The sequence below is a fragment of the Ornithodoros turicata genome, chromosome 3, assembly GCF_037126465.1.
Source record: "Ornithodoros turicata isolate Travis chromosome 3, ASM3712646v1, whole genome shotgun sequence".
In the NCBI taxonomy this organism is placed as follows: Eukaryota; Metazoa; Arthropoda; class Arachnida; order Ixodida; family Argasidae; genus Ornithodoros; species Ornithodoros turicata.
In genome coordinates, this window is record NC_088203.1 from 108,151,246 (window position 1) to 108,174,573 (window position 23,328).

Consider the following 23,328-nt stretch of genomic DNA (forward strand, 5'->3'; position numbering starts at 1 on the left):
TGGAATCATGCAAACACGTTTCTATTGCACTACAAAATAGCTCGTTTTTGTGTACATAGGATCATTCTAGCAGGAATCATTTTAGAGCATGTGGGCAAGATGCTTCCACAATGGCATTAAGGTCAGACAGACCAGGTTATATAATTGGACTGGATGAAGCAGAGTTGAGACTCGTTTAAATGGCAGGTAATGTGGAAGAACATAATACAAATAACCGTAAAACTGACATGACATATGAAATTCTTACGTTGCTTCAATCTCTGGCAGAAAGTGGAGTACATTTAGTAATGCTCTTTCCAGGAGCGACGGCCCTCAATGCTCTTTCATTTCGTTAGTGATCCAGAACGATTCTAACAGAGCTGGTCCCGTCCTCAATGCTTTGCCATGCACAACAGAGGGAATGCTTCAGATATGCAACATTTTGAATAAAACCAGTCTTAGGTTGGTCACCAATTCTGCTGTACAACACTCAATTTTTTTTCACATGCGCAGAGACATCCAAGTATTGTCCCTTTGCATGTAATGCTCGCATAAATACAATTTCAATCTTTAAATGCTATGGAGAAGTAATGTGACTGAGTGAAGGTCAGATGGACCTTTGTGGAGTGAGCAATTTTATACCAAGATATTTTCCTTGTGGGGTATTCTGGCAATTATGTGAACCTGCATTCCAAGTTTAGAAAACTGGCACTGTGAGTCAGATGGTCACATGCTTTTACGGCTCCAAATGGAAATGGCTCTCATGTCAGAGCTTCACGAGTACAACAAAGTAAGACGCGTAAAAAAATAAATCTCTTTTCCTCAGTGCTCTAGTGTGCATACATGATGTAATGAACCACATATGTCGATGTAGACTGATATTTCAAACAGAGACTGTTCCTCATTGGCGCGATATTTAAAGGTTCATGCGAATTGTGGGTCAGCAGCCCTGGAGGAAGAAAGGGTCCATCCAGGCTTTTACGGCTCAAGAGAGAGAGGGGATTATGTGAACAAAGTGGAGACTTTATTCACGTCGCAACCCCTTTAACCCATTACGTTTTCCAATGTTGTTAGCTGCTAAACACCTACTACATTGCGCTCAGCCATAGTCGGATAACTGCACACACAAACAATGGGAGCCTTAGTAAGAGAGCCATTTTTTAAGAAAAGGTTAACAACCTCTTTTCAAAGTCTGGCAATAGACATAATTTCTAATGGAATACCACTAAGAAAGCAAAGACACAGCACTGCTTTATTTGTCCATCATCTTAACTTAAAATTTAAGGGGGGACATCAGAAGCGTGCATTTGTGTCTGCCAACCCTCCTCTGGTCAAGATGGCCGGATCAGGTCCCAACCAAGATGTCTCCCACGGAGCAGATGGCGGAGGTTGACCCGGTGGCCCAAAGGTTATGTTCACGTTGGGTAGAAGCGAACGAAGCGCTTCCTGTGATTCACGTAGCGTGTACAGTTCCGCCATATTTGTTGGTTTAGGGGGCTCAAAGAAAGGGGGTAGTGTTGACCGGGTGAAGCCTGGCGGAGGAGGCGGCCTGCGGAGCATGGGATCCGCAAATGGCCGAAATCCGTGCGGCAGCATGTTGTGTCGGGTGGGTGCGACGTTGGCTTCTTTTTCTAGCAGGTCTGCCAAGCCCTTGGAACTCTCATCCCACGGATCAAAGCCGAGGTCGTCTTCTTGGTCGTGTGGTGGAGTTGTTTCTGGGTTGTCCGGTTCCGCTTGGCTCTCCTCCATTTTACTTCGGGTTGCTATGTGACGTGTATGTCGCGGTGGTATGTTTCCTTTACGGCTGCCTGCTTTATTCTTCTTTGTGGCATTACTGCTGCAACCAACTATCTGATCGTGTAATTTACGTTCATACTCCTGATGTTTCCCGTGTTGCATTTCTTCTTTTGTAAAGCTGGCAGCTTCATCACCTAGTTCATGCAAGTACATGCAATCTGTCTTTGGACACTGCTGACTTTTCAAAAAGTAATTGCAGTACTTGGTCGTTCCCAATGACGCCTTCAAACTCCTGCCATCCACCTTTATGTTGTTGACAGCGTGAATAGCCCGTAAAGCATCCTCTGCTCGGAAATACGTAACATATGCACTAGCACTGGGTCCTTGAACGCCAGCGTACGACGTACTATGATTTACCACCACCTTGTGAATCCTCCCGTATTTGCCAAAACAATCGTGCTTCTTCAAAGCTTCAGTGTCAGCGAGCCGCGGCGGAAGTCCAACCACGAACACAAGATTCTTTTGTACAACTCTCACGTTCGCTAAGTGTTTTCGGTTCTCGGTCAACTTCTGTTTACGCTCAAGATCCTTCTGTCGCTTCTCGTTTTTGATTTTGTGCAGTTCTTCGACCGATAAAGGCTTGAAATCCGCTGGGTCCTCGGGATATTGCTTACGACAGGCCGGGCAGAGTCCATTTTCGTCCGTCCTTATTCTGTGCCAGCAAAAACGACAAATCTGGTAGCCACAAGTGCAAGGAAAGAAATTGATGTCGTCCATTTCAAGAGGTTCCATGCACAACGGGCATTCGATGTTTTGGTCATCCATAGTGTACATATTTGACTACTTCAGCGTATCCAGGAACGTTAGAGGCACGAGAAATAAATTTGATAATAAGTCTTTGAGCACCTGTCAAGCAAAGAACACACCTCAAGCTTCCGCTTGCGTCGCCTATGCCTCTCGAAGATTCAACTACAATCGTTAACCAGATGGCACCACTGGAGGCGATTGCGATGCCGCCGCCCACATGTTTGTGTGCTGACGCCGCCACATTATGATTGTATACTTTATTCTTCTTTTTGTCTAAAGACGCTGTTCCAGTTGAGTACATGAAATTGGAATCTTTTTAGTGAATGCCTTATGCTTCGCCCGGAAATTTCTACGGCTATATTATGAACACTTACGTGATATGCATGAATACAGCAAGCGTCGCTCTTTCTCGTCCCGCTTTGAGAACTGTAGCTATTGAGGCTATACTATTGAGGGTCCTGACCTAGGTCATGCTTGGTATCCCACCATGCACGAAATCTCTTGGTTGGGATTGGAGTCAAGAAACACTGGGGAAAGTTTTGTACCTGTAGAGGCATTTTACGACCAAAAGCAGTCGACTTATGCATTTAATGAAACAAAACTTTGTCTATAAATAAACCACAAAATACTTTGAACATAAAAACAGCAATCTCAGAGGGCCCCTTCAGTCTTCTTTCTTTGCAGGTCCAATGACCTTCTTTCGCTGTCGATACATGTGGGACATCATGAATGCCAGCACTGGAATGAATACAGATGGAATGCCACAGAGACATTACAAAATAATTTATGACATTGTCACTGACCTGGGAAGATTCCAATGAGCAAGTAGAGTCTCAGGAACGTTGGCAGGTGGAAGGAAAAATTGAAAGCATTGGGGAGAGAGATGCTCAACTTGTGGGTCTCCTCAAAGTAGGGAATGTTGCGGAGGATTATCACACCTGGAAGATAGATTTATGTGGCACTCAAGGGGCAACAATTTGTGAAAGTCACCTTCACATAGGAAGCCTAAGGGAAGCAGGGGGATCCATACAGTGTAACGAAGCCATGTCATGAAACCAATGCTCTTGTTGTATGTGCGCAGCATGTAGTATGGATACCTGAAAAGTATAGGCTTGTCGTCTCTCTCTCTCTCTGCTTTTTCTCTCACCTGAAGAGTTCTACTAGAGTGTATATGGCAAACAGGTAGAAGACGACAGGTTTTGTCTGCATTCGTGGCTCTGCCTTGATCATAGCAAATATGATCAATATTCTTCCACCAACCTGCAAAAAGTCGCTTTCTTAATGTACCATTTATCTAGACCTCACTTCTCTGACAAGAAACATGGGGATGGATTTCATTCATTCAAGCTTCTGAACAAAAATTTCCTCCAAGGATCATACCCAACGTCTACCTTTACTTATCCAGTGTTGAGGCAATGTGAAACCTACATTTCACTAAGCGTCAAGTAAATTTTGACATGCAATTTACGTTTTTCAAATTGTTTACGTGGCCGCACCTAAGAAATAGGGGAAAAAAAAAGGAATGACCTTACGGAATATAGCATGGGTGGGCGCATAAAGTCAGAAAATCTGCAGAGCAACGTTCCCAATGTTAGTCTGCGAGAGGTTTCATTCATGCCTCAAGCAGTGAAACAGTCGTATGTGAAGCGCCACATCTGACACGAAGCTTTCACTCTTTTATGTTCCATTCCAGAGTAAACTGTTTTAAATACTTAGACATTTTACTATACAAGAATGGAACAAGCTTCTACATGCTATTTCTTCTGTTAAGCAGTTTCTAGAAGGACCTTTTTAGGTTTAGTTGCTATCTGCATTCACTGTATATCTTGTTCACTCGTGGGTCCCAAAAGGGTCTCTGTTGTATATTCAAATAATCTGCATTTCTGTCCTAATGAACATGGCTGTGTAACCCTCACACAACCATGTCCCTCAACACACACAAAGAAAGCATGAAACAAATCGTAAAGCAATGCTGGGATCAAGGGTGCTGGTCTTGGCTTCTTTGCCTTTAAAGATAGTTTAGGTCACACAGACTGCAAGTAGTCACCATCTTCCTAAAATACATCACATTCAAACTGCACGATGGACACAAGTCTCTTTGATACGTTTCTTAGCCTACAGTGAAATGCATTCATGGTCTCAGCGTCTTCAGTCTCTAGCTTCAGTATTCAAATTCATTTATGTCTACTGTTGTCTATCGCCCTCCTGCATCTAATGTCTCTACCTTTTTATATTTTTTAACCGTTATTTTACGTACGAGGGTGGTTCCATTAGTTTCCGGCCCGAGGTAGAAAATGCGGGCAAATTTGAAAATGCAATTAAGGACGCGTGGCGTCATCTGTTGGAGGGCCGGAGCACCACCCTCAACCCTCTCCATGCTGTTGTCAGTTGGAGAGCGGCATTGCAAACAGCCAGGGTGCACTCTTCAGTTAAAATGGAAAAAATCGAGTACCGCGCTGTGATAAAATTCTTGAAAAAAGAGGGACTTTCGCCTAAGGAAATTAAAGCGCGACTGGACAACGTGTACAGGGAAGCCTCTCCGTCGTACACAACGGTAAAAGACTGGGCTAAGCAGTTTCGACTGGGGCGAGAGTCCATCGAAGATGATCCATGTGATGGTCGTCCAGTGGAAGTGGTGACACAAGAAAATTTGTCTCTTGTCGAGGAGGAAGTGCTGAGCGACAGGCGTCTGAAGGTGAAGGAAATCTCAGAAAGGCTAGGGCTTTCCAAAACAACAGTTTTTCGCATAATCGGCGAGGGCCTTCACACGAAAAAGGTCAGTGCGAGATGGGTGCCACGACTTCTCTCGTCAGTTCAAAAGCAACAGCGCGTCGTCTGTGCCAAAGAGTTTTTGGAGCTCTGTCAAGAGAACGAAGAAGAACTATTGAAGTCAATTGTCACAGGGGATGAGACTATGGTGCTCTACTATGATCCCCTTTCGAAAAAGGAGGCGATGGAATGGCGTAAACCAGGAGAAGCACCCCCCAAGAAAAGGCAAGGTCACACAATCCACAAAGAAGATCCTCCTCCTCATCGACTTCAAAGAGAGGAACACCACAGTGAATGCACAGTGAATGGTATTATGCTTCACTCCTGCACCGACTGCGAGACGCCATCAAGGAACAGAGGCGCGGCAGGTTGAGTTGAGGTGTCCGGTTGCTCCAGGACAATGCCCACACGGCTTCTGTTGCCAAGGCTGCACTGAAGGAGTGCGGCTTCGAAGAAATCCAGCACCCACCCTACAGTCCAGACTTAGCACCGAGTGACTACTTCCTGTTCTCAAACTTGGAAGAGGGATCTCAGAGGACGGAGATTTCAAAACGATAGTGAGGTGCAAGATGCAGTTTTCCAGCATTTTGCGGACAAAACTTCGGACTATTTTTCAAGGGTATAAGAATGCTGGTTGAAAGGTGTCAAAAGTGCATTGAAGTTAAGGGTGACTATGTCAAAAAGTGATACACTTGTTTCGTCTCCATGACTATTAAAAGTTGGTCGGGCTGGAAACTTATGGAACCACCCTCGTATGAGTCCCAGCAGAAATATTGTGTATTTCTAGGTGGAGATTTGAATACTGACATGTTATCAGATAATTCTACAAGAACCCAGTTTACAACGTTACTGGTTGGATACGGGTTCAGTATAATACCATCGATGTACCTACTCACATTACATAACATTCACAAACACTTATTGCTAACAAATTTTGATCTTTCATTATTGACGTCCTGTATTGTAACAACAGATATCAGTGCCTGTGTGCTTAATTGTTAAGAGACCTATTACTAAGAGAAAGAAACATTTCAACTTATTTCGGATGATGGTATGAGGGCCTTCTAAGAAGATGTTAAAAATACTACCCGAAATTTTGTGTTTTCCTATCAAGACCCTAATGAGGCCTATACTAATACATTTTTTGATCATTTTTAGGATTTTATACCCTAAGTTTTTTTATAGTTACAAAGAAATTAACCAAAAGCTTTCGTAAACCATGGATGTCAAGTACATTATTGAAGATGGTACATAAGAAAAACAAGTTACATATATCCAAGATTTGTGAAAACAAGGGACTTTGTGCTCCGGGATATAAACAATTCAGAAATCACTTTGCAAAACAAATAAAACAGGCCAAGAACAACTACTCTATCAACTTATTCTCTACTAAACAGACAGGAAAGTCGAACACAGTTTGGAATACATTGAATGGGCTATTAAATAGAGATACTAAGCCACTGTCACCTGATGAAATCCATGTTGATGGAAAGGATTTGACATGGGGGAAGGCTTTAACTCATATTTGGTAAACTTATTTTCTGATGATAGTTCCCCTTGATCAAACACCTGTGAGGATTTCCAATATACTTAAAGCCAGTCGGTGTTTCTTGCTTCCATGGGAATTGCTGATGTTATGTTTACACTCTCGACATTAAGTAACACTAAAAGCTTAGACTATTTTGGCATGTAGATTCGTCTTAGAAAGTACTGTGCCTTGCCTGACATGCACTCGAGTGGTCCCATGTAGACGGGGCCAGTGACGAAATATCGCTTCAAGGAATAGAAACTGACGTAATCAGGCGGAGATCCAAGACTGCCCGTCAAGAAAGCATTGACAACTTTTTCCAACCTACTAGTGCTCAATAAAGTTGGTTTTTGAAGCCAAATTCGTTTTTTTTCTTTTTGGACTGCTCGATTATTGGGACTTTTGCGCGATCCCCACAAAGTGTGAAAAATCAGATTCATCGTTGTACCAGCTCATGAAGCACTATCATGCCTCATCCTAGCTCTATGATTTATCAACAACATAACTGGTTATACAGCGTCTAAGCACGGTTGGCATTTATCATTCAACTATGGAGTATCAAAGCTTGTTGAAGGAGTGCCAAGAAACGGCACTATTATGTTGTACACATACACCAATATAATGCCGTTTCACTCAAAAAGCAAAGGATTGAAGCCATGCTTTTATCAAGAGCAGGGACCATAGCCAATAGAGTGTACATAGTATGTAACCACTTACCAAGACTAGTGGGTGCAGAAAACTCCCAACTGTGTATCCAAGTAGTGGATGCACTACTTCTAGCCCTTGTAGCAGAATGACAACTTGCATTGCTTTGCCCGCAGCATCCCAAGTGCCTTCCATAGAGCCTACAATGAATGTTACTCCGTCTAAGCTAAGCTTCTCGGTCTCAAAGTCACTTACGTTCTCCATCTTTGGCATAGCGTATCAACAAGACAATGGCGATGTAGAGGAAACCAACAAACTGAAACAAGTTGTAGAGAAAGAGGTAGACTCTACGCATTTCCTGTGCTCTCCTTCGGTGGCGACGATTGCTCCGTGTGTCCATCTGGTTCACTATGTTGTCCACAGACTGAAAACAGGGATGGGCATTATCATCATAAGGACTAATCAGCGAGGAAGAATAGCGTTAGATTATCGTGGCATCTTCTGTTCGGCCGTACAATCAGATTCGCAAAGGAGAACAGCATCTCCACGGGTGCTCATGAACAAATGCTCGTATTAAATTTGATCAAGATGCTTCGTAGAACAATGTAATCGGGTAGTCACGACTGTTGTCCGCAACAACAGTGAAAACTCGTCATCTAAAATGGTTTGTCTCATGCGCATGTTAGCGCAAACCTGGAATTATTGCGCCCGAAAGGTCAAATGCAGGGCAACTTTAAGATATGAGTCAGTATATTCTGTATTTAAGAGTATTTATGAAGTATTTACGAGAATAAATACCCGAAAATTGGTATTTAAATATAGTTATAAATGCATTCTTCGAGTCTGTATTTAAATACAAAATATAAATACGCGTATTTATATTTTAAATAGTATTTTAATTACAACATATTTAAATACTGGCCATCCCTGACGGTCAGGCACACCACTAAGTGGAAACATTTTCACTTTTGGGGGTTCATTAAGATAACGTAATTACTTACGTGGCATCACTAAAAATAGGATGTGCTTACATCGTCTGGATAAATTTGATCCAAACGTCTACGGCGATCTCCATCAGAATCTTCGTCCTCCGTCTGCAACTTGTCAAAGTCCAGTTTGAGCCAGGCTGGCTTGTGTTCTTCCCGTAGAATTCTTGGCCACCACTGAACAGACTGCTTGGAAAGCTGGATTTCAATGTGGCGGTCGCTCACGCGGTACTCGCAACCCTTTCAACAAATATAAGCAGGATTAAAAATACATTTCTATGTACTCATGTAATTTTTGAAATGACAGTTGATAGTGCAAAACCCTGGGCATAAACAGGACTTGTGGTGTTCGTGCCCACCAGTTGGCCTGCAACAAACCTCCCTCACAACGAACCAGTTGTTAGGGGGTTCTGGATAAACTACTGCTCACTGATATGAGCATAGATGCTTGTATTGCCCTCCAAAACTAAAACGCGGCAAACACAAGAAGCATAGTCAGAGCCGTCGCGAGTTTGCACCCAGGGCAGGGCACATCTGAAACCCCCATTGCCGTCAGAAAAGAAAACACTTATTTGCACTGCCGAGATCGTAAATTCAAATTTTCCCGCTTTATACTGTCCAAACCTGCCATAGTTCTTATACGTTTATGGTGACTTGCAAGTTGAAAGCGTGAGTAACATTTGTCAACACCATGTTCATATACCACGTTCAACCACGTACTATATTTTTGAATAAATGTTTGTTCTGTGCACATATTCCCAAAGTCCTCAAAATAGATTTCAGAATATATACACAGAGGTATGAAGTTTTGTCATGGTCTCAAAGCTTACATAAAGAAAAGGAGGAAAACAGCAGACGCGGGTGAGGCGGTACCGAAAGCTGAAACGTAACGGAAATGAAAACAACAATGGTGGTAATGGGAACTGAAACCAGTGTTGCTACACCTACAGATTTATCGCGAGATCTACCTACTTTTTGAAAAATCTACGGATCTACAGAGATTTCTGAAAATCTCACGATTTTCTGCTCCAACGAATGAGTCACAGTGTTTCGCATCAGTGAACGAAACGACAACGATGAAAAACATGAGCAGAATGCAGGAATGAGCATTTTACAGACTATTTTCCGCAGTTAATTCGATGAAAACAAAGCAAAGAACGACCATCATAACTGTTGGGTCAAGCTGCTTCGCCTTCGCCGTTGACAATGATTTGATCCCAAACTGGCGGGGCTCGGCGGAGGACGTCTACAGCGACTGAACCATTGGCGAGCCTCAACGTTCATAAGTTTTCTTGAGTGTTTGTGTGTGTGTTACCAACTTGCCTCACAGACTTGGATTGACTAGCTTTAAAGTGAAACCACAAAGTTTATAATTCACGTCACGCACATACACTTTTATTATGTCTGTGGAAATAATATATCGAGCTTTATTGTTTTTGTGGTCCATTGCAGTCCTCGCTCACCACTGTGATGATGGAACGAGAGAAAGAAATGTTCCTACTACACACGATACGCTATTCTTGCATTGGAGTGCCACAGCTCATGTGAGTGCACATGTCAAAGTATTAGTCTACGTGCAGTGACACTTTTTTTTTGTGATTGTAGCGGACTTAAGTATCGCAAACATAATGCCAGTGGGCCGCAGCAATAAATTCCGGCTGTGGTCTTCAGCAGTGGAACGAATTAAGCCCTTGCTCTTATACTAATTTGGAGACGCAGGCAGACATTCCAGTTTTGAAGGCAAAACGTTCAAGAAACTGAGTTTTGAGTGGCTACAGATTTTTCGGACTCGGATCTACAGATAATTTTTTTTACGTGTGGCAACACTGACTGAAACAGATGTGGGCCAGTAACAGAGGCGATAACGGAAACGATTCGGTTACCTTTCCCTTGTGACAAGGTAACCACTTTAAGAGCACCTTTTATATCAAATTTTAGAGAATATTTCAGCTACAGACCAAATAAAGGAGTCTTGTCGACACACCGTTTCTTCTGTGCTTACATGAGGAAATCATGGATCTCTCGCGACGCAAAGCCACCAATTATTATTATTATTATTAATATTTACATCAGGATCCAGTGGAGCATAAAAGTTGAGAGAAAAGCTGTACTTTTCTTCCCCTCTCGCACCAACACCATAAGCCGAGAAACCCAGGCTATCACCCGTCAACTCGATATCTGGTGCCTGAAATGAAGGAACCGAATGAGCATGGAACCTTCATGAGCACTCCTTGAGAGGCATGCTCCTAAGGTCAGTTTTTTCGATTGGTCCCCGTTCTTGTCTTGTCACGCACCTTTACGTTGTTCAAATCAACTCGAAGAAATATTTTCTTGTCATTTTGAGCCCAATAAACGAACGGGCTAACGTTCCCCAACGCCATGTTGGTTGATTCAAGTGGATTCGGTCGATTCGGATTGGCTGCTGGTGGCAACAGCAATCTGGCTGATGCAGCATAATTCCCGTGGTCTATTTCCTGTGCTTTCCATATAAAGTACCAGGCATATAGACCAATACATTATTAAAGACCCGATAGCATAGATAGACTTTAATTTAAAATTGAAACACACGTATCACGTGGTCTCGACCCTCTCGACTGCTCTCGACCGTGGGCTGAGTTGGCCACGAAGAAAACCCTCCTGATTAAAACGCACAAGAACCAAGTAATCGTACTCTGTGGGTAATAAATGGTAATAAGGTTTTCTGTCTTATCAGTCAGGCTATCCATAGGAGTTTTGTCACCCAAGTCGGTAGGAAGAAACGTCGCAAGAGGTGCAAACTTTCTGCGAGAGGTGTGGCTGCTGAAAATAATGGGATCGCAAGGTGTACGTCGTGGATTTCGCTCACGACGTCAGAATACTGTGACAGTCATGGTGCAGTCGAATGTGGTTTAGGAATCTTGGGCGAGCACAGACCATTTGAAAGATCGTGTTATCGCTGCATGGCATGGCGGATTCGTCGAGGCCAGCGGAAGACGTAGAGGTCTGTTTTTGTGTACATGTCTGCATTTGCACTCAATAGCTTCCATTCCTTGTACAAGAGGAACCTTTTTGTCTATTAAACGCAGTGACATCGTGACATGCCGCAGATATGCTCCCGGACTTACTGTGTTGTTTTAGCAAATTCCGACCCGAGGGAGTTCCGTTACAAATTCCTCTTTGAACATGTGAATGGTCCGCAGGATAATTATACGAACAAATTGTTCCATTTTCCTTTTGATACTACGCAGTGTCGACGTCGCAAGGAAGTCGATTTCATTTGTCCGCCCATAAAGGCTTGATTGCGATTCTGAACGTTTCCAATATCACAGAGAACCCGAAAAATTTAGTCATGCAGAAAAGGCAACGCTTGACGTGAATTTTGACACTTTCAAAGTACTCCATTTTCATATCCATAGCGTTCCGTGGTATTTCACGCGGAGTTCTTGGCACTTTCCTATATCACTGTTAATCGGTATTCCTTTGGTTGGTATCACCATGACGCCAACCAAAGGAATGGCAATTTATTTACGTCCACACTTGTTTGGGAATGCCATACACCCCATGACAAAACACATTGCTTGTTGGTGAACATTGAAAGGCTATGCAAATGCAAAACCTTGTTTGCATCCTCCGTAATAAATGAAGTATTACTAAATCGCCATTGAAAGTGCAAGAAAGCTGTGACCAGTTAGCGCCCCTTTCCCATAGAAATACCCTTAGGGAAAAGGGGAAAAAAAAAAGGATTGAAAAGTAACTATAGTGTTTGATACTGGTAACCAACCTATTCAACACAGAAAGTTGCAGAAGTGTTGCAGCTGGCTGCAGTAATGTTGTTGCAATGTTGCTGTGTTGCAGCAATGTTTCAGAACCAAGCGCAACGTTACCACAACATCATTTTCTCAATGTTGAAACAATGGTGCGGAGGTTATGTTGTTGGAAACACTGTTAGTTTGCTTCTGCAACAATGTTTCCAATGGAAATGTGAAGGAACATTGCAGCAAGGTTGCTGGTACAATGCTGTGGCAGTGTCACAGGAACATTGCTGACGGTCGATATGAAAAAACGACAGAGTGACCAGAAAAGAGCAAAATAACGCAGACAAGCAGATCATATTTTCAGTGCAGATACACTGCACATGTATAAAATGTTCAATTCTAGACCGTAGGATATGAGGGTGTGATTACCGGTGAATGTTGCTCCTGGAATGTTGCTGCAATGTGTCAGTGCCGTGTTGTTTCTATAATGTTGCTGCAATATATCAAGGGCAGACATTAGCAACATAACAGCAATATGACATGGCAACATTGCCTCAATATTGCTGCAACAAAATTGTTGACTTGGAAAACAGCTACAGTCAGACCTCGTTTTACGAACCCTCGATATCCGAACTATGAACGGAGTATTAGGGAACGGACCCAAAGTAGCCAAGCCATTCTGACCTCGATATACGAACGGGCGTTATGAACGTACAGAGGACAGGCCAATGGTCCGGAGGATAATGAAAGTTCCTCAGTACATGCTGCCAAGGTCAAACATACAATGTCCCAACGTCGCTACGTTCCACAAACATGGTTCACCATTTCCTGAAAGAATAATTCGGGCGTTTGCAGCCGAACGGCTGTGAGTTTGGACCAGGTCTCCGAGATGGAAACATCTTGCCGTTCCAAGAGAAGGCGTTCAGTCCTGACAGCCGGTGACAAACGTAATATTTGCCGTTGGAAACAGTCTCATCCGCGCGCGATACGGTACTTTGAGGACCAGGTAGATGAATCAAGTGTCAGACTTCTGTCATCTCTTCTAAACAGGATAGACCCTGCAGAAAGTATGGTGCAAAGCACAATTACGCAGTATTTCCAAACATTCAAATCAATTTCCCGTGTTTTTGTGAGGTATTTGTGCACTGCACTCCTCGGACCTCGATTTACGAATACCTCGATTTACGAACGATTTTCTGAGAAACGAAGGGTGTTCGTAAAGCGAGGTTTGACTGTAGATACTTTTGTACTTGCAAGTTCTTGATTGTCGACACCGACTTACCATCACTATTGCTTGTAGGAAACTTGATTAAGTACTTTATTTTTCTGTATTCTAACTTTTGCAAGGTTATGTCTATGGAATTAATTATCTTCCCTTGGTCTATGGTATTGGACGTGAAAAACACATTGTTTTTTGTCTGCCACAGAAGTACAGCATAGAGGTACAGAAGTACTCAGAGAGAATGTTTGGGAACGTTTAAAACAGCCTCAGTGAGTGATTCCATTATGTGACAGGAAAATGGTTCCTCCGATGGCTCGCGTCTGCTACGTCTACGAGTCGTGGCTGGACACAATTTGGCCAAGAAGGACATTTTTGGAGCCAGGTCAGTGAATCGTCTCCTTATGTTAACCACAAAATTTTATTTTTTCATGTTTCCTGCTATTGAAATCCTTTCAGTTGCGTCACACTGATCTTGCTTGATATAAACATATGTCCCGCAGGTTATATTTGTTATCTTCTTTACTATCTATTTTATCTGTTTTTACTTGGGTTGGATGGATCCCGAGTCTTTACCCTTTGGAATGAGCAGTAGCTTGCACACCTAGCCTAAAATTAGAGTACTACAGTTTGATTAATCATGTGCTACTGCCTGTGTGCACTGTATTGGTCTTGGCAAAATTATTCCTAGCCCAGCAATTGTTTAGGGATGCTTTGTGTTGGTTAAAAAAGTCTGTTATTTCGAAAACCCAGTGCTTCCCATATGGTCACATCCTAAATACCTTACATTGAGGGGCGGATTTATAGCTGAGATCTGGGGGGGACACTCAAAAACAAAAAAAAGGAAAAAATAATACACGAGAAGAAACCATGCGAAAACGAAACAAGACAGCTTGAGACAAACATGGGAAATATGGAGCAGGAAATAAGGGACTACTGACAGGCGATTCCAGACAACCAGCAGCACATATCTCTAGCTGATGGCAGTGCAACAATTTTCTAGACTTATTTCAAAATGCAAATTTAAAAATGTTGTCAGTAGTTCTGCAGCCCATATTTCCTTGGTTGGAAATATGTTGTTCCAATATTGTATTTAAAGGAAGGCCATATGAGATAAACCACAGGGTGCTGATCAATGATAAAAAATTGGTTCCCTAAACGTGTTGCTTGTGGAGACATACGAGTGCCTCCCAATATTTCAACTGTGTAGACAGAGAGAAGGAATAGGGGGTTAATATGCATCCAGGGAACTGTGCTGTCTGGAAAGTCTGTTCAACTTTGTTTCGCGCAACTTTGTATTAAAGAAATGACCAGAGTTGGGACTGTGAACCGGTGTACCTCAAACATCTGCTGAGCTTTGTGAATAGCTGACAGAAAATGCCTGAACCCTTTAGTCAATATAACAACAATACAAAGCAATACAGTGCATATAAGTTGATAAAACTCTGACACATGTGTGCGCACCACTCAAGAGAAACACAAGCAAGAGGACTAAGCAAACTACTGCTGTGTTGGCCTTGGAGCCAAGTTTGCTTTGCCGTGTCTTGTGCGAGTCCACATTTATGGCATTGGCATACTTGAAAAGAAGAAAGTTTGCTCACCATTGATTACCTAATTGCTTCCGTATGGAAGTTTGGACACATACGACCACGAAGAAAGAAGGCTTTCTCCGTGCAAATGACTGAGAAGAAAAGACGGTGTGATTAGAAAGGGGACACGAGGCTCTTAAATAGCACAGAATGGCTGCAGGCGGAATAGCTATCACATCAACAGACGTATACTTGAAGGGCTCCTGAGTAAAACAAATCCTGAAAAACTGCCTCGTGACCACCCCATCCAAGATGCCTTTTTTTGCCTGTATTCTTTTTAACCAGAACTTGAGCCTGCTAAAATATAGCTGCAGTTCTAAAGTATTGTTCTGACAAAATTGTGCAGTGTGTGACAACAGGATTATGTGATTCCTACGAAATTTTGTATGTGTAACAATGCAAGCGTAGACTGCGGCCACAAAATAGGGAAGCGGATATGTCAACGTGAAAAAGAGGGAAAAGATGCCAAAATGGAAAAAGAGAAGACATATCTGCTTTCCTATTTTGTGCTTTGCATCCCTCCCCTTCCAATAATGGCCAGGAGGAAAAGGCTCAGATAAACGTCTAAAAATAACAACAACTTTATTTTAATGATAATGACGGGGGAGTTCCATTGTCAGGCTCTGTTATCAAATTAAATCAAAATCAGCGCCGGGGGCGATGCTCTTCCTCAGTGCTGGCGATAATGAGGACTCAAGTCCTACGGTATCCAAAAAGGACATGGACTATGCAATTTTGACATAGTGAGAGGGCGAGAGTCCGGCTGAGACTGAAGGTGTGGTTCTGAAAGGATGTTCTCACATCTTCTTATTTGATGCACACAGTATGATTGGGAACTAATGCTTAGCAAGAGAGGACGAGGGGTATGTCACGATATCCCAGAGTTGAAAATCCAATAATCTTATCTGTGCCATCATGAGCAAATAAGATCGGAAATGCTTGCCTCCAACTGCATTAGTTGGCTGCTTTCTCCTGTCCTTCTGTTGCGGGTCGGCACTAAGTGAATATTCTACACTAGTTCGTGGCGAAAGTTGTTGAAATTAAGTGCGAGAAAGGCTCCTTCCCTGGATTCTCTTGTGAGACTATATGCAGGGACATAGAGGTAATTATGCCAAATTTTGTCTTATGAAAGACGACTGCTCCTCTGGGTCCTTCCTTGCATTTCAATACATCTCTTCTTCTTGCCTACATATACCGTCTCTAATTTCCCAATATTTACCTACGTGGGTTTTTGTTCTTAGCATCCCTGTCTTCACCTCAAACAGCAATGCTGAGGCTCCCTGTAGAATTGTTGAAAACTCTTTCTGACTGTATTTCTTTTTTATGTGACGCGTGCATCCTACTTTGCCATACTCTAGTTTCTGATTCCATTACCCCAGTCTTCTTGCTTTCCTCATCTCAGTTTAAGTACTTAGCAGACCGATATTTTGTGTCTACATTATTTAGGTATATATATGATAGGACTTTCCTTGCCTTTCGTTTAAATTCCTCAGCTTTTTGTTTCTCTCCCTTCAAACAAGGACCATCCCATATCTCCCATTATTTCCTCATGGGCATATTTTTGTGTGCTCCCAATGTCAGTCTTGTAACTCCTCTCTGCGAGATGCATGGGTTTGGACAGATTACTGCATTTCCAATTGTCAAGCCAGGAACCCCAAATCATAAGGGTTACCTCAGGCCTGCGTACGCCCACAATGCCTTATTTTTCGTAATTTCTTAATTCTGTCTTTTTCATGAATGTTTCTTGTTGTTCCTCCAAGTAGCTGCTACCTGCAATTGTTTTACATTGTATCCTTAAGGTCGTTTGGGATCGTCATGAAAAACCGTGCCTCCCCAATCGTGCAACAGCTCAACTCAACACAACTCAATAGCCTAGTGCATGCTACATAGTCATATGCCATTGATTTTCTGCTGTGCCGTATCAAATGAAAACCTTTCTTTTTGCTTTGTTTAATTTTGTGTGTACGTGTGAGGATGTATTTCATTTTCGCTGCAAGAAAATGTGCGATGGATTTTGTACATCATTAAATGTTAGGGACATCCTTAAAGTAGCACACAAATCATTTTTAACACCCTGTTTTCTTCCTATAAAACTGTTAAGCAGACCAGTAAGATGCACCATGAGAAGTAATTCACACCAGAGAGCCATAATTATCGCAAAAAGCGGTGGTGGAGAGCAGTACCAGCCTGTGATCTGCCTGTGACCTCGCACTGACGCTACAGAGTCCGCACTCGCTGATTGGTTCAGAGAAATGTCGTCTGCTACTCGGCTGTTCAGGGATCTGAAAAAGCATTGCTCCTGGCTCAGTCATGATTCGGCTGATCCCTTTATCCCCAATTCTCGGGGGAACTGGCGAAACTGGTTTACGGCGGCACAGGGACAGGGCGCTGACCTCCATTGACCAGCGAACCAGAACTCAGTGTAACCAGTGTAATGTCATTGGTGACGTGGCACCATGCTTCTCCTCCTCATTACAACTGGAGTGGTGAGTTAAGGGTGAATGCGCTGAGCAATGTTTATGTGCATTTTTTTCTGGGAAACAAATTGCACACACCAAAACCTTTTGTGCTAGTCGGTAAATTGACACGCGCACTTTCATCAGACGTCTTAGTCTGAAAATTTTTGGATGGCCCTCTGTACTCCTTTAAGAGGAATTTTGTTTTCTAAGCTACTTAATTTTGTTTTCTGGATTTAACTCCATTTGGACTGACAACACTGTATTTGATGTTAATGTTGCTCCTGATGTGTCATGTGGTGTTGGTACTGAACATACAGTAAAACCTCGATATAACGAAATGCTATATAACGAAATTCATGGTACAGCGAAATAATTTGTATTGCCTGCCACAACTAGCTCATCGGGCTGGATACAACAAAATATTCGGTCCAATGAAATAAATTGCTCTGAGTTTCTTTATATCGAGGTGTATTTTTATTCTCCTTGATTTGTTATTATTGATGTTGCTGATGGATACATTGATTACTTTGGCAGCGATCCGTATGTCAGAATTGATGTGGTGAAGCAGGAGGGCTACTCTGTACTTGATTCGTTCTACACAAAAACGAAGAAAAAGGTAACCTACTCATCTTGGCTATTGGGATGCATACATAATATGTTTACTAAATTTGGCAGACCTTAAACCCAAAATGGGACGAGGAGTTTGTTATAAGAGTAAGTCTGACTTTAGAGCTTTTTCCTGCTTTGTCTTGTCTAATGAACCCCTTTAATGACTGCAGGTTGTCCCATCAGAGCACAAAGTTGTGATGGAAGTTTTTGATGAAAACCGTCTGGTTGGTATACCATTTAAATATATATTTGAAATTTTTACTGACAATTGACTGTCAGTCATACATGTAGTATCTCATATGCTAACACAGTGTTATCCTCTTGTTGTGTGTACAAAAGACAAGGGATGACTTCCTTGGACATGTTGAGCTGCCTTTGAATGCCATCGCGGAAGAAAGACCAGGACGCCACATTCCACAGAAGTACTATATCCTAAGGCCTAGAAGGTCAGTATTTTGTGTTGCTTAAGTACGTATCTTGATGAGCAACCGGGGAATGTTGTCTACAGTGGCAGCTAGCGAGGTTTTGTTATCTTCTGCATAGCCAATGCAGACTATGAATATGAATGCAGCATCTCGTGAAAGTTGTCTGCTTCCAAAGGCTGCTGGGAACATGAGTCTGCATAACTTGCTTTCCTAAATAACTTGAAAGGTATTTACTGTATGTGTAAAAAAACTCATTAATATCTCTTCAAGGAGGCAACAAGCCATGGTCAATTGTTATTGAATATGTAGTCGCTGTTGCCTACTATTCAGACACACCCTTAATTATTTTAGTTGTGTGTTGGTTATAAAGTAGAATTTTTCACACTTTTGTTCCACGACTGGCTCGTAATAACAGAAATTGATTTTTTTTTGATTGCATGGTTTCCAGATGAAGTTGTAAGTATCCAGTGTAAGAAGAGTACTTAGTGTCACAGAGGGTTTGCACAGGTCCTTGAAACCCTTGAGAGTGATTTCTCTGCCTACTTCCTAATCTACTGTATCCATTGGCATTCCATGGAAATACACACAGGGAACTCCGATAGCATTTCTTGTCAACGTCATCTGGCAACCCTTCATACAAACGTCGTCTGCGTGTTCACCATGTGCTTTTTGGTTAATGCTACTGCCCTTATAGACCCACTTGTATTTGTAAACAAGAGGGAGCGTATGCACATAAAGCAAATGTCGCTGCTGGGCAAAAGGGAGTAGGAAACTGTGTACGATGTATGTGGCCTTTCTGTACCGCACATCCAGTAGCTACACCACTTTGCACTATGCCTTGAATAACGACACCATTTTTGCCTGTCAAACACGCAGTGAAGTGAACTGATGAGTCACATAGAATTGATGACAGTGGCAACATGGGGTATGGAAGATGGCTTGGTACATGAGATAATGGAAGAAGATCTGTCAAGGATGGGGCAGCAACTACATTGAGCCATGTGTTTATACAATTCTGATGACATGCACTCATTTTTCATTGGGGTCATTTGGGGCTAAAATCAGGGTGTCGAACCGCAAAAAATATGGGTTTGGTTCAGGTTCGGGTTACTTGGATTTCGTTCCGGTTCGGCCACGCCAAATATCAAACCAGTTCGCAGCTCCGAACCAGTTTGCGAACCGGTTCGACGCTTCCATTTTATAACTCCCCTAACAATGATGCTTTTATTAGGAAATGTGTGACTAACAGCTTACTGCTGTTTTCTGCATTGCCATTTTTAGTGGTCAGGTACTCCCTTCAGCGAGAGAAAGGAGAAATGGATGAGCACTTACAAATAGCGTTCACGCTGATGAAGCAGTGTAGCCCTGCTATTTTCTGTTCCCCAAATCTCTTTTTTTCACATGCATAGTGCCAGCAAGATACACTTAGAGGAAGCCTAATAGGATAGACAGCATTTTATATAGACAATGGTACTTTCTTGCACACTGCATTGACAACGTGAATCGATCTGAAACCCTACGTCGAAAATAAGTCTGCTAGCCTTACTCTGTCTGAGCTCACAGCAGTGTACCAGTTAATTCACGACACAAATGCAACGTGTCACGACACAATTGCACTACCAGAAAGCAGAACTACATTTACTTTTCAAACCACGACCAATCAAACAGGCACTGTTCTACATACGCTCCACTTGTCATGTTACTGCTCACGTGTAAAGGGAAATGTTGGGCGCTAATTACATATTCATCATATAGAGCTACCCAACTGGCATACTCCATTCATCCGCGTGGCGTCTTCTCTCTCAAGAGCAGACGACGCAGTGCGTGAATGGGGCGCTCACAAGGACAACTGCGTGTTGGACATGTTAAGACTATACGTCCTCGTTTGACTCAAGACCAATGTGTTCTCCTCCGGGGCTTGAGAGACACTTGAACTGTTATACTGACTTCTTTCATATCCGAACCATTTTGTTGTCAACTGCTTACCGCTCTTATTTTTTTCCAGTTCTGCTCTAGTTCGGGTTCAACAGTGTTAGGACAATTTGGGTTTGGTTCCGGCAAAAGTAACGGTTCGGGTTTGGTTCAACACTGTGGTTAAAATATAACCTTTTACATTCCAACGCCAGAGGCGACACGTACATGGAAATAGTCCATTGTGTGTACTGGACCACATAAGACAAAACCGATTCACCGAGGGTTTTGAGATAAGTTTCGCAAAGCTTGGGGGCAAAGGATGTACATTTGCCCTTTTTCTCAGTATAATGATTGCCATTGAAAGTAACGACTGTGGAGGAGAGGTGGAATGAAACAGGCTGAAGAAACGTGGAAGAGGGAATATACTAAGTCCTTGATATACAATGAGAACAACAGTTGATGTTATGTCCATGGTAGGGTGGTCAGAATTGGTGAGGGCAAGAGATGCATTTGAGCTAGATAGGATTGTTTGCCACGTGCTTTGCAAGCTTGGAATTTCTCAACTGTACAGGTGGAAACCCTACTTCTAAACCAATGCAGGTATTCCCTCTTCCATGTTTCTTTAGCTTGTTTCATTCTACCTCTCTTCCACAGTCGTTACTTTCAATTGCGATCATTATACTCAGAAAAAAAGCATACAAATTTATCTCAAAACCCTGGATGGATCTTTTTTGTCTTATGGGTGATTTCAGGCAGTATCATGCAGGGTGGTCCATCCAATATATATTGAAGCATAGTGCTTAGGACCATTTAGAGTAAAAGCGATAAAACCCCAGTACAGGGGACACGAAGCACTGACTGACAAACCGTTTTTTATCGCTCTTTGACCATTTAGAGCACTGCACTTCCTCGCATCTTGATGACCATTAAGGCCACACACTTACTGCCCATGGGCTGCTCTACTGTTTGCTCTGTCTTGAGGTTCTAGGTCTTGCAGGTGTCCAGATAAGAAATCGCGCCTCATTTGCAAGAAATTTGACTTTTTCTGCAAATATCAGAAGGTTAATATGGGTCACATCATTCTGTTCATCTTTAAACGCTCTTTCCATTCATATAAAAGAGATTGTTGGAAAAGCTCAGGCATACTTGCTAACGCGTGTTTAGTGAGGGGTGTAAGGCAAAGACGTGCACTTTGGTTGCGTATTTTCTCTATTCGCGTGGGATTCTATATTCTATATAAGACATGCTTCATATTCCTCACACATATTGTTCATAACAAGCTCACATATCTTAGCGAAAAAAATTTCACTCGAGAAATGTCTCAAGTTAATTTTTTGGCTTTCCGTGCTCACCTGCCGGTTGGTGACGGGCGCAGCGAGGGTGGACAGCGGAGTTTCGTCCCTTCGTGGATTCATATTACATTTGAGATAGTCAAGTTCTGGTTTATAAGGTTCATTATGAAACAAAGTTGAAATATCAATCTACAGAGAAAGGAGTTACGCTCCCGGCATGAACAATTCTTTCATGTTGGCACGAATGTTGGCATACATGCAAAACACAAATTGAAAGCTAGTACGGTCCTTAATTGATGACAAAGTTTACAGTGGAAGGCTGCTTTCCTGCATGCACTCGCCATTAAACGCCATTACCTGTTCATCCTGCACGCATTTGAGGACTGTATTCCAGGAACGGTGTTCCCCATGCGATGCCTTGCGCCGGCAGCTTGGCATTTCTAATTATCTTATTTGCCGTACATCTCAGGTTGTACAGTGTGGCACTGTGCTTAACTACGCCACCGACACTGTGTCCTGCTGCAGTAAAGACCGAATTTGCTACTAGGTAGCTTTTGCTTCCCACTATAGTCCGCATGAGCCCTGTTCATTGTACGCTCTTACAAAGGAGCACTGATCTTCTTGCACATAGCAGGAATACAATGTGCTCTGCCTAGACCAAGTGGCATGAAGACAACAGACGGAAAGAGGCGCTTTCTCAACTTCTGTCGATCGCCTCACTAATAAATACTCGGAAAGCAGATTATGTTTCACTGTTATGACATCCATAACATCCATCCTGACACTACCTCGGCTCCGACACCGTGCTATACATGTTGCTGTGATGGGGTTACTTTCGGGTGTCTGCAACGGAACCTCGGCCATTTGTCGAGTGAAATTTTTTTCACATGACTACGCTATGTCAGCTTGTCATGAACAACATGTGTGATGAATATGCTGAATATGCGTGCTTAGAGATACTCTGAGGCTAGCAAAGCGAAATTACTTCTCTTGAGCCATCAGTCGTTCAACTGGTGACCCAAAAAAGATATGGAGGACGATAAACACGGCACTATCAAGAAAGCCTAATGCAAACCCCACTGGTGGCCACCGGCTTACGCTGAACGAGTATTACAAACCCAAAGGAAATTGCGTATTTTTGTAATGTAGCAACTCGTGTTTGCCCACATGTTGACCCACACCTAGCGGCCCCTTTGCCTGTTCTTTTCCTGTTCTTTTTTCCTTACACCAACAAGCAGTACCGAAGTCACTTCTGTTATGTGTCAAAAGCTTGAAAGCCCCATCTGGGCATGACAATATTTCCCCTACCTTTCTTAAACGGTTTTGTCCTTATCTTGCAGAATCTCTTACTGAGTTATATAATGAATTATTCATTAAGGGCATCTACCCTCAGGACTGCTAAGGTGCTTTTTAAAAAAGGCCATCGTACTACTGGCCAATTTCATTGCTCTCAGCAGTAAGTAAGGTCATGGAAAAACTAATCTTGAGGCGTTTGGAAAGTTTTTTTGAAATCAACAAACTACTTTGCGCTTCCCAATTTGGATTCCGCAAAAACAGGTGAACCACTACATGTACTGCATTAATTCACGAATGAACATCCAACGAAAACTTTTAACTATGGGTATTTTCGTTGACT

At 42.6% G+C, this 23,328-nt stretch overlaps 3 protein-coding genes across 6 annotated transcripts in view; 1 reads left to right on the forward strand and 2 right to left on the reverse strand.

Annotated features, from left to right (window-relative positions):
- Nucleotides 1-1,209: 1,209 nt before the first annotated feature.
- On the reverse strand, nucleotides 1,210-2,709 carry LOC135389177 (CCR4-NOT transcription complex subunit 4-like). Its single transcript, XM_064619240.1, has one exon. It carries the CDS (start codon nucleotides 2,548-2,550, stop codon nucleotides 1,273-1,275), a length of 1,278 nt encoding a protein of 425 aa, XP_064475310.1. The 5' UTR covers nucleotides 2,551-2,709; the 3' UTR covers nucleotides 1,210-1,272.
- A 388-nt stretch (nucleotides 2,710-3,097) lies between these two features.
- LOC135389178 (very-long-chain (3R)-3-hydroxyacyl-CoA dehydratase-like) lies at nucleotides 3,098-10,867 on the reverse strand. Its single transcript, XM_064619241.1, has 9 exons — nucleotides 10,746-10,867; nucleotides 10,520-10,636; nucleotides 8,497-8,691; nucleotides 7,721-7,889; nucleotides 7,538-7,665; nucleotides 3,671-3,783; nucleotides 3,514-3,620; nucleotides 3,327-3,461; nucleotides 3,098-3,261 (listed from the first exon to the last, which is right to left on the reverse strand). The coding sequence occupies exons 1-9, from the start codon at nucleotides 10,830-10,832 to the stop codon at nucleotides 3,188-3,190; spliced, it is 1,125 nt and encodes a 374-aa protein (XP_064475311.1). The 5' UTR covers nucleotides 10,833-10,867; the 3' UTR covers nucleotides 3,098-3,187.
- A 163-nt stretch (nucleotides 10,868-11,030) lies between these two features.
- Nucleotides 11,031-23,328, forward strand: part of LOC135389176 (E3 ubiquitin-protein ligase NEDD4-like) — a 68,841-nt gene continuing 56,543 nt past the window's right edge. For 2 of the 4 annotated variants that reach the window (XM_064619236.1, XM_064619238.1), the window contains exons 1-6: nucleotides 11,031-11,431; nucleotides 13,701-13,789; nucleotides 17,987-18,068; nucleotides 18,128-18,166; nucleotides 18,232-18,285; nucleotides 18,401-18,507. In XM_064619236.1, coding sequence (XP_064475306.1) covers nucleotides 11,396-11,431; nucleotides 13,701-13,789; nucleotides 17,987-18,068; nucleotides 18,128-18,166; nucleotides 18,232-18,285; nucleotides 18,401-18,507 — 407 coding nt within the window. In that variant the 5' untranslated portion in view covers nucleotides 11,031-11,395. The remainder of the gene's footprint in view (nucleotides 11,432-13,700; nucleotides 13,790-17,986; nucleotides 18,069-18,127; nucleotides 18,167-18,231; nucleotides 18,286-18,400; nucleotides 18,508-23,328) is intronic. The other 2 variants (XM_064619237.1, XM_064619239.1) reach the window with 2 other exon arrangements.

What these genes read in the sequence shown, in the direction of transcription:
- LOC135389177 (XM_064619240.1), bottom strand. Translation starts at nt 2,550, where the DNA reads ATGTACACTATGGATGACCAAAACATCGAATGCCCGTTGTGCATGGAA.
- LOC135389178 (XM_064619241.1), bottom strand. Translation starts at nt 10,832, where the DNA reads ATGGCGTTGGGGAACGTTAGCCCGTTCGTTTATTGGGCTCAAAATGAC. An exon ending in ATGCTCCACTGGATCCTGAT is followed by an intron (nt 8,692 to 10,519) that starts GTAAATATTAAT and finishes ATTTGTTGAAAG; the next exon opens with GGTTGCGAGTACCGCGTGAG. An exon ending in CTATGCCAAAGATGGAGAAC is followed by an intron (nt 7,666 to 7,720) that starts GTAAGTGACTTT and finishes CATTCATTGTAG; the next exon opens with GCTCTATGGAAGGCACTTGG.